The 14,240-nt window shown below is 34.6% G+C and overlaps 1 protein-coding gene across 6 annotated transcripts in view; it reads left to right on the top strand.

Moving 5' to 3' along the window:
* TFEC (transcription factor EC) overlaps nt 1-14,240 on the top strand; it is a 200,829-nt gene that overhangs the window by 121,591 nt on the left and 64,998 nt on the right. For 2 of the 6 annotated variants that reach the window (XM_074035826.1, XM_005550571.5), the window contains exon 1: nt 8,723-8,853. The exons of 2 other annotated variants lie outside the window; for them this stretch is intronic. Coding sequence is in view for 1 of the 4 variants with exons in the window: in XM_065542487.2 (XP_065398559.1) it covers nt 9,446-9,517 (72 nt within the window). In the remaining 3 variants the exon portion in view is untranslated. Of the gene's footprint in view, nt 1-985; nt 1,071-8,722; nt 8,854-9,445; nt 9,518-14,240 lie in introns of those variants that run through there. 2 more of the 6 variants (XM_065542487.2, XM_065542488.2) reach the window with 2 other exon arrangements.

Raw genomic sequence — 14,240 nt, 5'->3', positions numbered from 1 at the left:
GATGAACACACACACACATATGCACACACAAACACAGAATTTTCTTTCGTTTTAGTTTTTCATTCCCAAATCATGATTATCAAAGTTATTGTCATCTTCAACTATCTATCTGCCTACTCCCTCCTTTCTTCTTATAATTTCTTTGTTTTTTTTCCTCTTCTTTCTTCTTATTTGTACTTATAGTAAAATGGTTAAGGATACAGTTTACAGTTTATTATTTGATGGACTGAATTTGTTTCTTATATGACATTATAGAAAAACTAACTTTTATTAAGAGTGATTTCCTGGGAAAAGTTGATATGTTAAAGATAATTAGCAGAATGTCATGGTCGTTAGTCCTAATAACATATTCTAATTCTCTCTTAGCATATAATTGGGTTGCAGGTTAATTTCCTTTGAAGGAGGCATAACCATTGACTGCTTTGGTCAATGAATGATAGACAGAAGTGATGAATGTCACTTTCTGCAGGAACTTTAAAAACCTGTATGTGGTTTTCCACATTCCGTTTCATCTCTCAGTAGTGCTGAAAGCATATTTGGAGTTGGAGCCTCCATTATCCTGTGTCCTTGAGTAACTATGAGGAAAAGAACTGCCCCACTAATCCACTTTGGACATGTAGAGAATGAAATAACATTTTGTTTTTAACACTCTATGTTTATATGGAGTTTTTGTTACACCAGCATATCCTATCCTACCCTGACAGAGAGGAACTGTATAACTTTGGCAGGCTCTAGAAGACTTGTAATTTCTCTAATCTCTAGGAAGCTACAATGTCAACCATGAGACATGCCATCTCATTTGGAACATTCTAACATTACAAAGGAGGAAGCTTTACTTTCATCTCTTTTATGGGTAATATGCTCTCTAGTTTGAATATAGCATGCTCACATGAGATGGTAGCCTCCATGAATATTTTTGATTTTTGAAATTTCATACATAATCTTCCTTTCCCAATTTTAAATACATCTTTCCTTCTTTACCTTCAGGATACATTATCTTCCAAATGCAAATGCCTTTGGGAAGGAGAATATTTTAAGTCTGATCAGTCGTTTATGCCTTAGTGAGTAAGGTATGTAATGAATTAGAATGTTTTCTAAAAATAGTTTTAGATAGTGACAAAAATGGGGAAATGATAAGGGATCATGGCACCTGTCTGGCAAAGGGGAAAAGGACACAGAGATTGCATGTTAAAGACAGGTTTTGCCTACTTCAAAATTTTTAGATGGACTGGTTCTTTGTTTAATACTCTAGTGTATGCCAAGATTAAATATAAGCTCTAGAGAAATTTTAGTCCTTGATATTATAGAAGAATTAAATTACATTAATGCCTTAAAGGTTTCTAGAAACTCCTTGTTCTTATCAACTGATTTGCAGGGGACAGAAAACTTGGGAAAGTCATATGCTTCTTTTGATTGATTTTACCCATTTCTCACAGAGCAATGATAAGTACATGTACTCCTGCTGACTGGTGAGATATTGATGAGTTGATGTTTCTGAAGCTCATCGAGGTAGATGAAATGCATTTTAGCAGTGAAAAAGTACTACTTTTGCAATTGTATAGTGATATGCACATTTTAAATGTGTTCCTCCACATTTTTGTCTGACATGCTTCTTGTTAAGGACATAATAACTTTGGTAGAGTAAAACCTCATGCAGTTTTAAAGACATTTCAAAAGTTTACTAATATTATGCTTACTAGTATGCTAATGAAATAGTAAAAATCTTGGTAAGTTTCAATTTTAGTCTTTTAGAGGGATGAACTCCTATATTTTAGATGATTTGTAGTTCTTAAATGTTATTGGAAGCCAAGGTCAAATTTGACATTTAATGTTTGTCTTAAAGTGTTATCCAGGCAAAATCTAGTATTATCACATAAAAGTAGGAAACTTTCACTTCCTGATTTCTTCCGCATTTCTCAAACTGGTAATAAAATCTGACTTTTGAATAATTAATGCCAATTATTTGCCAAAAAATCTAATTATAACATTAACAATTCTAAAGGTACAATTCTGATCCATGATTAGCATAAAAAATCCAGTTCTATGCACCCATGTCAGATTTCGTTTTCTATAGTGATACTGATTTTGTACTTTATTTCTAAATTTCTTACAAGACATGGATATTTTCCTTTGCCTTAGATTTTTAAGAATGAAGCTAAGTCTATTCAGATTTAACAGATTAGAAGTTTTCATAAATTAATGATTGCCTTTAACTGGCCTACTTGTTGCTAACAGAAAAGGCATTGTTATAGGCATAAAGACCCTCAACATCCCATGTACAAAATCAATTGCCATTAAAAATATTTGTACTAGTAGCCTTTTATTTTTGATACTTCTGTGAAAGCAATCTAATGTAGCAATAAATTATTCTTTCTTTCTGAAGGGCTAATATGAGATCTTCTCCTCTACTATTTATTTACTTGCAGAACTACTTTCTGAGTGCATTTCCAAAAATGTATTAGCTGCCATTTGGCAAACAATATTTTTTTCCCTGCATTATTTTATAATATTTTAAACTTAAATGTTATCTATTATCAATTGTTGCCTTACTGGCCAACTTATGTTTGACTTTGGAAACCAGGACAACCTCTGCTTCCATGGCATTTCTCATTCCAACATCCTGTGCCTGGTCAAAAGTCAGATATAAAGAAAACAATCCTTTTATTCCTGATACCAGTTTTCATTTTCTGCTTTATATATTATCCCATTAAATTACTTTTTAAATTATGGATTAATTTAAACCATGGGGAATTTATCTTTAAAAATTGATTAGAATTTAATCACCTTGAGGGTAAAGACTAGGAGTGTTTGGCTTTGTATACCTAATGCCTGACAGATGGCAGGTATTTAATGGAAGCTTATTAAGCAATGAATAAATAATTACAGCATTAGTTTCGATGGGAATACTAATGTAAATAACAATAAGGCATATATTTAATATATACTCTCTACTATGTGACAAGACCAATTCTTGGTAACTGGCACATGCTGATGGTATTTGGTCCATATCCCCTATATCATTTCAGTGAATGACAGCTTGTTTCAGAAAGCTAGCACTTTTAAGTTTTGTCAGAGAGCTGCTTTCTGCATGATATGAACTACTTTGCCCATTTGCAACTTGGGAAGCATGTGCCTGGAAATTAATGTGTTCGTGAAGGCAGCCTGAAACCAGTGACTGACAACTACTGGAGAGTGTAAATACCCTAGCTCTTTTCCTCTCTGTCTGGGAAACATCTGAGGCATACATTTTACACAATTTTCAGTGTGATAAAATTAAGACAGAGCTATAATACAAAGAAGAAAATGTTATGGTCCAATTCCAAAATAAGCACATTTTCAGGAAAGAAGACAAATGAGGCAAAAAAATCGACAATACAGTATAGCAATTATCTATATATTATATGTTTTTAACATATGGAAAAATATTTTCCCAGTTTCGGTTTTGTGAAATTTAAAAATAATTATTTTCTTGGAGATTTAATATTTGTGTGGCCAAAATTTATATTTAGTGATTTTTTTCTCCACTTTGTGGGTTATGACGTAGTCACATATTTTTGTGAGCCTCATTTTAAAAGTTTTATGTTTAAGTCTTTAAGGTATTTGAAATTAAATTCTTGGTAAGTGGAGGTACGGATCTCTGTCTTTTCCATTCTCTTTCTCTCTCTCTCAACAAATTATTAGATACTTGTCCTAAAAGTATTTATTAAGAAATACATTTATTTCATTCTGATGTAAAATACAACCTTCAACATGTGCTAAATTTCTAAAAATGCAGAAGGTTTTCACTTTCTGTCTACTATATATTAGTAGTAAGCTGTTTTAATTAGCGTAGTCTTATCATGTGTTTAATATTTCGTTGTTCAATCCTTCTTCACTTTTTTAATTTTCAAAATATTTTGGCTATGCTTTTTCATTTATTCTTCTTGGTAAATATTAGCAAATATACCCAATGGAATAAAACTAGAATTTTGATGGATATTATATTGAATTTGCAACATGTTGAGAGAATAAAAATATTAACATGAATGCTTATAATAGAAATATGTGTAAAGTGTCCTCAATTCATATACATACACACAAGAGCACTTAATTCTGTATCTTTCAAGGAAAGTACAGACAGGAGGTCACGGATAATCTAGACTTCGAAGAGAGGAGAGTCTTGCAGGGGGACATTCTAACCTAAAGAAAGTGAGAACGTATTTATGGTAAAGCTTGAAATTCAGGCTCGGATTTAGTTGAGAAGACATTTATGAGTGATCCTAGAGAATTTGGAGTCAAAATTTAGGCAGTAGGGAATTTTCTTATGATTATAAATAAAGGGAATAAAATTTAGAAAAATCACACATTTAATCATTTAGTGATTAGTGCTTAGGATATGTCCATCAGCAAACAGACGGGGATCCTGGTCTTTGTGAAGCCTTCTTTCCAACGAATGATTGAAATTAAATGAAAACCTGGTAGGTAATGGGGTCTACAGAAAAAAGAACAAGCAGAGCAAGGTAAGGAGAATAAACAGTGTCAGTGGGGGTAGATAGGGAAGACAAGAGAATGGTGGAATTTTAGACAGGTCAGGAAAAACTTCATTGGGAAGTTGATATTCCACAAAGAGTTAAAGGAGGTGTGTAGGCCTAGGACCTTAGACACCCTTTTAAGGAATCGGAATGACTTAAGCTTTTCCTCTGAGTATGAGGAATGCTTTGACAAAGTTTTGAACAGAAAAGCTACATGACCAGCTTTGTGTTTTAAGAGAACTACCCTGGTTGCTGTGTGTTTGCGTGCGTGCGTTTGTGTGTGTGCATGTGTGTGTGAGTGTATGTGTAACAAAGACAGAAGGAGGGAGAGCAGGTGGAAGGTCTTTGCAGCAATCCAGGTGAGAGATGAGGTTAGCTTTGACTCAGATAATAGCAATGGAAGTTGGATGAAGCAGATAAATTCCAGGTGGGTTTGAAGGTGAGCTCACGGGAGTTACTGATGGACACTTTGAAGGGTATAGAGAAAGAGAGGAGCGAGCTGGAGGGATGAAGATGGTATTAATGTAGTTGGGAAAGGCTGCAAGTGGTGCATGGTTGGAAGAGAAGATTTTGGTTGTCTGTAACACATGAAAATGCAAACATCAAGTAGGTTGTTGGATATATGAGCATGGAATTCAAGAGAGATATCAGGTCTGGAGGTATGACCGTGAGAGTCATTAATATATAGATGATATAAAGTCATGAGAGTACATGATATAGCCAAGGTAATGAGTATAGCTAGAGTAGGGGAAAGAACAGGCTGAGACTTAGGACATTTCACTATTAATAAATTAGAGAAGAGAGGAAACAGCAAAGGAGAATGAGAAGAAATACTCAGTGACATAGGTGAAAATTTGAGTCTGTAGTGCCCTGAAAACCCATAAAAAGGGCATTAAAGGAGAAGAGAATGATCAAGCATTCACTGCTGATAGGGAAATCAGTTGGGAGTGAGAACTGACCATTTGATTGGCAAGATGGAGGTCATTGGTAATCTTGACAAGGGCAGTTTTGGTGCTCTGGTGGAGCACAAAGTCTTACTAGAAGGAGCTTAAGAAAGAATGGGAAAAGAGGAATTGAAGACAGTGAGTATTGATAGCTCTTTTGAGTTTTTCAAAAAGGGCACAAACAAACAGAGTAACATCAGGTGGGAGAAGTAGGGTCTAGAGAAGGTTATTTGTTTTCCTTTAGGTGGGAGAAAGAACTTTCTTGTATTCTAAAGGGAATGATCTGGTCGAGTCAGTTTGGCACTGTAGGTTACAAGTGAGAGGAGGGCATTGCTGGGTGATGTTCTTGGGTAGTGAGAGGGATGGGATCTGGTATAAATGGAGAGAGCTGTTCTCTGCATAAGATGACGTATAATTCATCTATGATAACAAATGGGAGTATTTGGGTACCGGTACAGGGAGTGGGTAGACATGGGTGGAGGATGGAGAATGGCAGGGACAGTATAAAGAAATTGAAAGAGGCAACTGAAAAAGGAGGAAAATGGGTAAAACTCACACAGCATTTTCTACATGCCTGGCACTGTTTCAACAATTTACTTCTATTCTTTATTTAATCTTCATACTAGCCCTGCTCTAGGTACTATTAGTTTCTCTGTTTTACAGCTGAGGAGACTGAGGCAAAGAGATGTGAAGTATTTTAACCAAGGTGCCATAGCTAGAAAGAGGTAGAGCTGGGACTTGAGACCAAATCAGTCTGACTCTTAACCAAGTTCCTGCAGCCAAGCACTTTGACACATTTCTTCTTTGTGAGAAGAATTTCAGGCGTAGAATGGCCAGAACTTGGCCATTTAAATGCGAGGAGTAGGATACATCCTCAGAAACAAAGATTTTTTTTTTTGGATGAATCATGAGAAGATGTCTTGCCCTTTTCTTTGTCATGTGATTAATTGAAATGCTTCTTGCAGGGAGTCTGTAAACATCAATCAGGTAAAGACAGAAAGTAGGATTTAAATTATATCAGTTATTTATAAGATCTCCCTTATTCTTGACATAAGGGAGCAGATAGTTTGTGGTAAAATTATTTTGTGGCAAGTAGTATACTATACTAAAAGTTTGATTTATAAACTATTTTTGAAATGAAAACTATATTTTATTACAAATGACATGCATGATTTTTAAAAAATTTAACTTATTTTAAGTTCAGTGATACATGTGCAGGTTTGTTATATAGGTAAACTTGTGTCATGGGAGTTTGCTGTATAGATTATTTTGTCACCCAGGTATTAAGCCTAGTGGCCATTAGTTATTTTTCCTGATCCTCTCGCTCCTGCAACCTTCCACCCTCTGATAGGCCCCAGTGTATGTTGTTCCCCTCTATGTGTCATGTGTTCTCATCATTTAGCTCCCACTTATAAGACAGAAGATGCAATATTTGGTTTTCTGTTCCTGCATTAATTTCCTAAGGATAATGGCCTCCAGCTCCATCCATGTTCCTGCAATGGACATGATCTCATTCTTTTTTATGACTGTATAGTATTCTATGATGTATACATACCACATTTTCTTTATCCAGTCTACCATTGATGGGCATTTAGGTTGATTCCATGTCTTTCCTCTGTGAATAGTGCTGCAGTGAACATACATATGCATGTATGTGTCTTTATAATAGATTTATATTCCTTTGGGCATATACCCAGTAATGGGATTGCTGGGTTGAATGGTATTTCTGGTTTTAGATAGAGGAATCGCCACACTTTATATGAAATATAGAAGCAATACATAAAAATGTAAAAAAACCCATAACTACCCAATTATGCCACCATTGGGAAATAACTGATATTAACAAATAGATGCTTATTCTTTCAGGTATGAATATGTATCTATGTGCATGTTTCCAACTGTTGAAGCCCACATAGTAATACAGCTTTAAAATTTACCTTCTGAATCTCACAAATGTATTTTATACAAGTATATTGAATGTGTTAAACACATTGTATCATACAAATGTATCAAACTCTAATTCAATCTAAAGTATTTTCTGAGTTAAAATCCCAAATATTTTCTTTTCTCACAATGTTTCTGGTATGAATGTTGCTTATTTCTAATACTAAACTAAATAAATTGATTTTACACTTAATTATTTACTATTTCCAGTCACCTTAGGAGATTTAGATATATGATAAAACAACCAGAAAAGGTAAGGTGACTCAAAAATGTGCTATTGATAGTGACAGAACAATTTTTTTACTTAATAGCTTTGAAGTTCTTACAGAAGATACAGTGCTGCAATATTTTCATATAATCTCCACCTCTTGACAAACACAAATGTCAATTTAATTGCACAATTTTTAGATCACAAAGGCAAGAGAAATCTGAATGTAACCTTCACATTAAACTTTAGTAGCTTGCATAAATGCCTTGCTTTGCATATATTTTTAAGAATATAGGTAAGACAAGAAAGTCATGTAACTGTTACAAGAATGAATTCAGAGTTTCACAGCGTGAATTACAGGGTGAGAACAAAGTTGTATCTTTCCATTTTAAGTTCCTGAAACACCTAAGACATGAAATGAGACCTCTTTATCTGTTTCATTTGTAAAGGCAGTGAGTATCCTGTATTCATGTCCCTTAAAAATACAAACTAAATTGGGATGGAAATAATAATAAGTCAAAGAAAGCTAATAAGCTGAATTGTGTATTCTTAATCTACATGGGAAGATAAAATATTCTTGGACAAGATAAAAATTATCCTGGAGTCACTTTAGGAGTAAAATCATATGTAAGAAAAACTTGATTATAGAAAATATGGAAAATGCAATGCCCTTAAACAAAAACTCAAAATCTATTAATGCTGTAAACAAACGTGCAATTCCTAAAATTGAAAAAAAAAATGATGCAGGTCAATTTGTTGAAGAAATGTTCATTGTGAAGCATAACATGTTGCAATAAATGTAGGATCTCAGTCCATTTTGATAACAACCATGTACTGCTTGTGTATATTCTGGTAAGAATTGTTAATTATGGAGCCACAATGGGACCAACAAGAGCTTTTACTCTGGTCACAGTATTGTGGAGTAGTTTTGTAGGAGTGCTCTTTCTCAAATTAGTGGCATATTTCAGATAAAGAAAGGAAGTCGTCTTAACTTGAAACTGCTGTGTCATTTCTTCTTCCTTAACTGAAATTCCAACCGGGGTTCAGGAAATGCCCTAATGAGCCACTTCTCTTTTCTCTTTCCTCAACTAAGTGGATTCCAACCAGCCCAAAGTATTCATTACTCACGGCTAGATGGTTTACTTTGGTTGTCTCTTCTGGCATGGTGCTTATGTTATGGGAAGAGGGATTGTAATTTGATGCTGTTTGTAGAGATGACAACACTGATAAAATCCAGTCATTGCTGGTAGGTAAATAAACTGACATGTTAATTTTCTGTACTTTAAACAAACTCAGAAGACAAACTAATCAATACTTGTTTTATTTTGATATGTGTGGCTTGCTTATAATTATAATTTCCTCTTTTATGATAAGTAGGTATCAGGATATCTGAGTAGTCAAGCTGTGATTTGCTATTATTTAGGGAAAATATGTCTGAAACTCTATTAATGTCCTATTTCAATCAAGATGTGGAAATCACTGTTTTAGTTCGTGATAACCAAAGTGATTTATTCTTCCAGTTTAATATTTTCAGATATTTACTAAACTGGAACATGATTTAACATTTTGTTGCCTCTTATATATGTTATTTTATGAATAAATATTAATTTCTGTTTACATTTGAGCAATATCTATTTTATTGGCTTTTAAAGGTAAGAAACATATGAGGTCTATTTATAGCAAAATAGTACCAGATAGTACATTAGTTTATATTCTTTTCCCAGGACTAAAAATTAATTCTTATTTTTTTATGTAGATGTGGATCTAAATAGCTTGTGTAGAAGATGTCAAGTATCCCAGTGCAATAACCTTTTTTTTTTTTTTTTTTTTTTTTTGAGATGCAGTCTCACCCTGTCACCCAGGCTGGAGTGCAATGGTGTGATCTCCACTTACTGCAGTCTGCCTCCCAGGTTGAAGCAATTCTCCTGCCTCAAACTCTCAAGTAGCTGGGATTACAGGCATGCACCACCACACCTGGCTAATTTTTTTTGTATCTTTAGTAGGGACATGGTTTCACCATGTTGGCCAGGCTTGTCTTGAACTCCTGACCTCATGATCTGCCCGCCTTGGCCTCCCAGCAATAACCTTTTATAAAGTAATAGTTTTCAATTGTAATAATTAAAAGAGTTGTAGTAGAAACTTTAGGATTAAGATATATATGAAGATATTTATGCACATATACATACATATATATATACTGTATATATACATTTGCTTATACAAATTATAATATATGCAGTTTCATATATATTTATATAAGTTATAACTCTGAACTTTCAATATTGTCTCAGAATATTTCATTGGGAATATGCATTTTAAGTGAAAGAGAAACCTGAGGTAATTTCAAATTCATTTTGGGTAGTTTATTATTTATAAGAAACTTCATTTAAATTTAAGAATGTAAAATAACCTTCATGATTCCTTCCTATTCAGAAAGTATGTCAGCAAAGCAAAGTGAAACAGGGTACGGAGTTTATTGGCAAAATTATTCAGACAATTCTGCTTCACTTCTACTTTAGATGAATCTGAGTGTAGCAATGTACTTTCAAGTATCTTTTAAATTTATGTTAAATCTTTTACTTTTTGATGGAAGCTACTTAAGTAGGCTGAACTTTAAGACTTTTTTTTTAATTTTTTTTTTTTAGCTCTAAAACAAATGGAATACATATAATTTTCATGTCTGTTTCCTTGGTTTGGGTTATTATTACTTTTTTTTTAAGTTTTCAATTTTATTCCACAACAGTAGAATAGTTCAATGTAGTACATTTTGTTGAACTGAAACTTGGAACTCATGTCAAAAATGAACAAGCTGAAAAATGTTTCTTAAAAGTCAGCTTAATTTTAATGACTGTGGCACAAGGTTTGTTATAAGTTCTAGATAACCCAAAATAATTACAAGACATTTAAATAGGGTACAAATTTGTATCATAGTGAAATTTTCAGAAATAGTGCTAATTTATACAGTGAAAGTAAAAATAGTTTTGAAAACAGTGGTTTGAATAGTCAGAAAGGAGAAATAAGGAAATGAGAAACTGAAAGAAACAAAATATTCTTACACAATGGTTTTAGATAAACTAGTGAAATAAAACTGAAGTGGAATCATTCTGGCTATTGATAAGATATTTTCCATAATAGTGGAAAAGCAATCACGTAATCTTTTTTAAATCATTGTACAAATAAAGCCATCTGATATCAATTTGACATTCCAGATTCTTCATAGAGATGAAAGCTCTTACAGTAAAAAATATTGGGTTATGATATGGAGTGATAGCAGATACATAAAAGTGGTATTTACAAATAGATTGCTATTGTGAACTATTTGTCAACAAAATAAAACACGTGCATAGTGCAAAGCATGGTTCCTGCACAGGTTTTGCTGGGCATGTTTACTAAGCAGAGTCTGGGAGGCATAGAGCAGTAGGAATTGCAATCATCCCCAAAGTCATAAGCTACGAAGAGAGCGGTTAACAGTAGTCTTATAGGAAAAGAAAAACAAATAGCAAGAAACTAATTTACACAAATATTCCTTATTATATAGAATTGTGAATGCCAGCTAATTAGAGAAATCTGTAGAATTGTGTTATGGGTGTTTGGAGATTTAGAAAAATTTGGTAGACAATACTTATGCCTATGAGAGCTTAGCTGATGACAGATGGTTTTGTGACTCCATTAAATTGTAATTATTTGAGCATAAAAAGTCTCGGTCATTTACACACCAATAAATAAAGAAGAAGAATATTAGAGATAGTTTATGTTAAATGTTAGGAAAATTGGGAGAATCCGTATAATTGAAAAAGTGAAATAGTAAGATAGAGATGTAGAATCTCCTCAGGCGACCAGGTTTAAGAATGGATTGGTCATGGAGAGAAAGCCCTTGTTCCCAGTTTTTCAATTGCTCTCAGGAAGTAGAGGGAAGTTGAGCCTAATGATCTTAAAGACCCATTAGGTTTCTGTTTCTCTTTTCTCTTTTCAGGTTTGAAAGAATAGGTGAGAATTTGAAAATAGATCTTAAAAAAAGTGACTGAGAGTCTAGGACATACAGGGGGAGTTTTAATAAGGATTCTCATGCCTCCTAATGTTCATTCCTAAGAGTTACCATGGAAGAGTATTTTCAAATTGTTTCTCTTCTTGAAACATTCTTTTTCAGTTTGCCACTGAGTCCGAGACTTCTTTTATACCTCCCTTCATTCCCTTCTTTATTTCTTTCTTGCACAAACATGTTTCCAATACTCAGCTTCCTTAGATGGATTTCCACCCAAATAAAAATGTGAACCTGCACATTAAAAAAAATTTTTTTGAGACAGGGTCTCACTGTCTCACCCAGGCTTTAGTGTAGTGGCTTGATCGGGACCCACTGCAGCCTCGACCTCCTGGGCTCAAAAGATCCTCCTGCCTCAACCCCCCAGAGTAGCTGGTACTACAGGTGTGTATCATCATGTCCAACTAACTTTTTTTTTTGTATTTTTTTGTAGAGATGGGGATCTCGCCATGTTGCCCAGGTTGGTCTCAAACTCCTGGACTCAAGTGGTTGCCTCGGCCTCTCAAAATGCTGGGATTACAGGCATAAGCCACCACAAGTGGCCAAGCCTGGACTTTCTATCTGTTCAATCAAATATTTGGCTATATCTTCTTTTCCATTTACAGCACTCATTATCTCCAGCATCTTTCCCCACACTCCCAAAATCTAGACCAGTACCTACTGTATTATTGACAATCTGTCTATAGACAGGTATTTATCTCTGCCAATGTCTGCAGATAACTTCTCAGCAGCTAATATGTTTACACTGTGTTCCCTTTGATCCTGTGCAGACCCAAATGAATTTGAACCTACTGAACTGTCTTAGGTCTGCAAAAGAAAGTTTGTCAGCAGCATTTTCACCACCAGACTTTAAATTCTGGTAAAATTCTAGGCTTCTTCTTAATTAACATTTGGCTAAGAGGCATCTGACATTTTAGTAATACTTTCTAGTATTTCTCCCCATTTAGCCAATCACTTTTCCTCTTCTATAGCTTATGATTGTCCTTCACATGTGCAAGGCAATTTTTATGTAATGGATGATCTGCTCTTTTCATCAGAATTGCACCTACAGTTAAAGATTTTTCTGTAGACATATTTAACCTTCTTTACTTTGTCATTGCTTTCAAATTTTAAAGCACCTATTGCTTTTGTTGCAAACAACCATTTTTCTCTATTAGCCCTTCTAATGTGTTTGGAAAACTCTGAGCATATCCACTTTTAGAGTAGGCATAAGCCAGTGGATGAATCTGCCCAGTGACATGACTGATGACACCATTTTCTGGAGAAGGAAGAGAATATGTGATTTTACCTCGTTCAGTAATTTAATTAATATCTACATAAAGTTAGTTAAGGTGGAGTAGTATAAGTAGAGGAGGCATGTACCTGGTGTGGTACTAGGTTCTGAGGATGCTAAGATGGACAAGGCATGGTACCTGCCAATGAGCAGGTCAGGCATTTCAACAGTTAAATACAGAGACAAATGTTACAATAAAAGTATATATGAATTATCTGCCAGATTAATCTGGAAAGGGTTCAAAGAGAGGATGGCTGAAGCATATCTTTAAAATGAAATAGCTATTCTTTAGGCAGGTGAAGGCATTGGGCCAAAAGGTCCAGTGGATTGAAAGACTAGCATGTGCAGAGTTGTGAAAAGCATGGCATATTCAGGGGTCTTTGATTAGAAGTGGAACCATTGTGTGAAAAAACATGAAGTAGGGCTGAAGAGTTAAGGTGGGGGCAGACCATGAACAGCTATGCTTTTAAGAGTTGTTGGGTTTACCCAGAGGAGGAGCTTGATTTGGTTATGTTTTAACATACTTTAATTATGTTTAGTTTTATGTTCTCCGTCTCTGGCCATTTGGAAGACACATTAGAGGGTGAAAGACTGGAGTTATTAGTTTTAAATTTTTGTTGATAGAGTGTTTCTGTATCTGATTTAAGAGAGCAAAAATGACTGTATGTGGTGACTATGGATAACACCTTGCAAAACAGTTGTACCTTTGGCAAGAACAGAGAGGCTGAAAATTTTTTCATGAGAAAATTGAAGGTGATGTACTACTACATTTTTTACTGTAGCATTTCTCACTTAAACTGAACATGGATTAGCAAACCAGTGGACTTAGCAAATATTTGCAAGTGATCCAGTGATTTCTTTGTGGTTGCTTGGTTAGATAGAACACACTGTGAAATGGGAAGTCAGAAGTTCAGCATTTTTAGCTTGCTACCAACTTGACATGTGACTATGAATAAGTGTCTCTCTGTGTGTGTATGTATTTCCTGAAGATTTCACACTGAATTAACATCTAGTGTGGAGAGTGAAAGGCTGGGGCTGGGCCTGAGGGTGAAGTTGAAGTGTCTGGTGGTGCTTAAATCTAGGTCTGTTGTATCTGAAGAGTGCTCTGAATTTGCTCCTGACAAATCAAACTTGGGTTGGATATAGGAGCTCTAAGATTGGAAATCTAGTTCACAGTGCAAAGGAAGGACCTTTTCCTTTGAGGCCCTTGATCCCACATTTCTGAAAGGTTTTCAGAGTACAGAACATAACAATGGGCCACTGTCTCATATGTCTGGTCTTGTTTTCCTGAATATTCTCTCCTATTCTCTCCTATTCAAAC

This window comes from Macaca fascicularis, chromosome 3 (assembly GCF_037993035.2).
Source record: "Macaca fascicularis isolate 582-1 chromosome 3, T2T-MFA8v1.1".
NCBI lineage: Eukaryota > Metazoa > Chordata > Mammalia > Primates > Cercopithecidae > Macaca > Macaca fascicularis.
The sequence above is the reverse complement of the archived record's forward strand: the minus strand, read 5'-3'. Positions and strand labels throughout refer to the sequence as shown.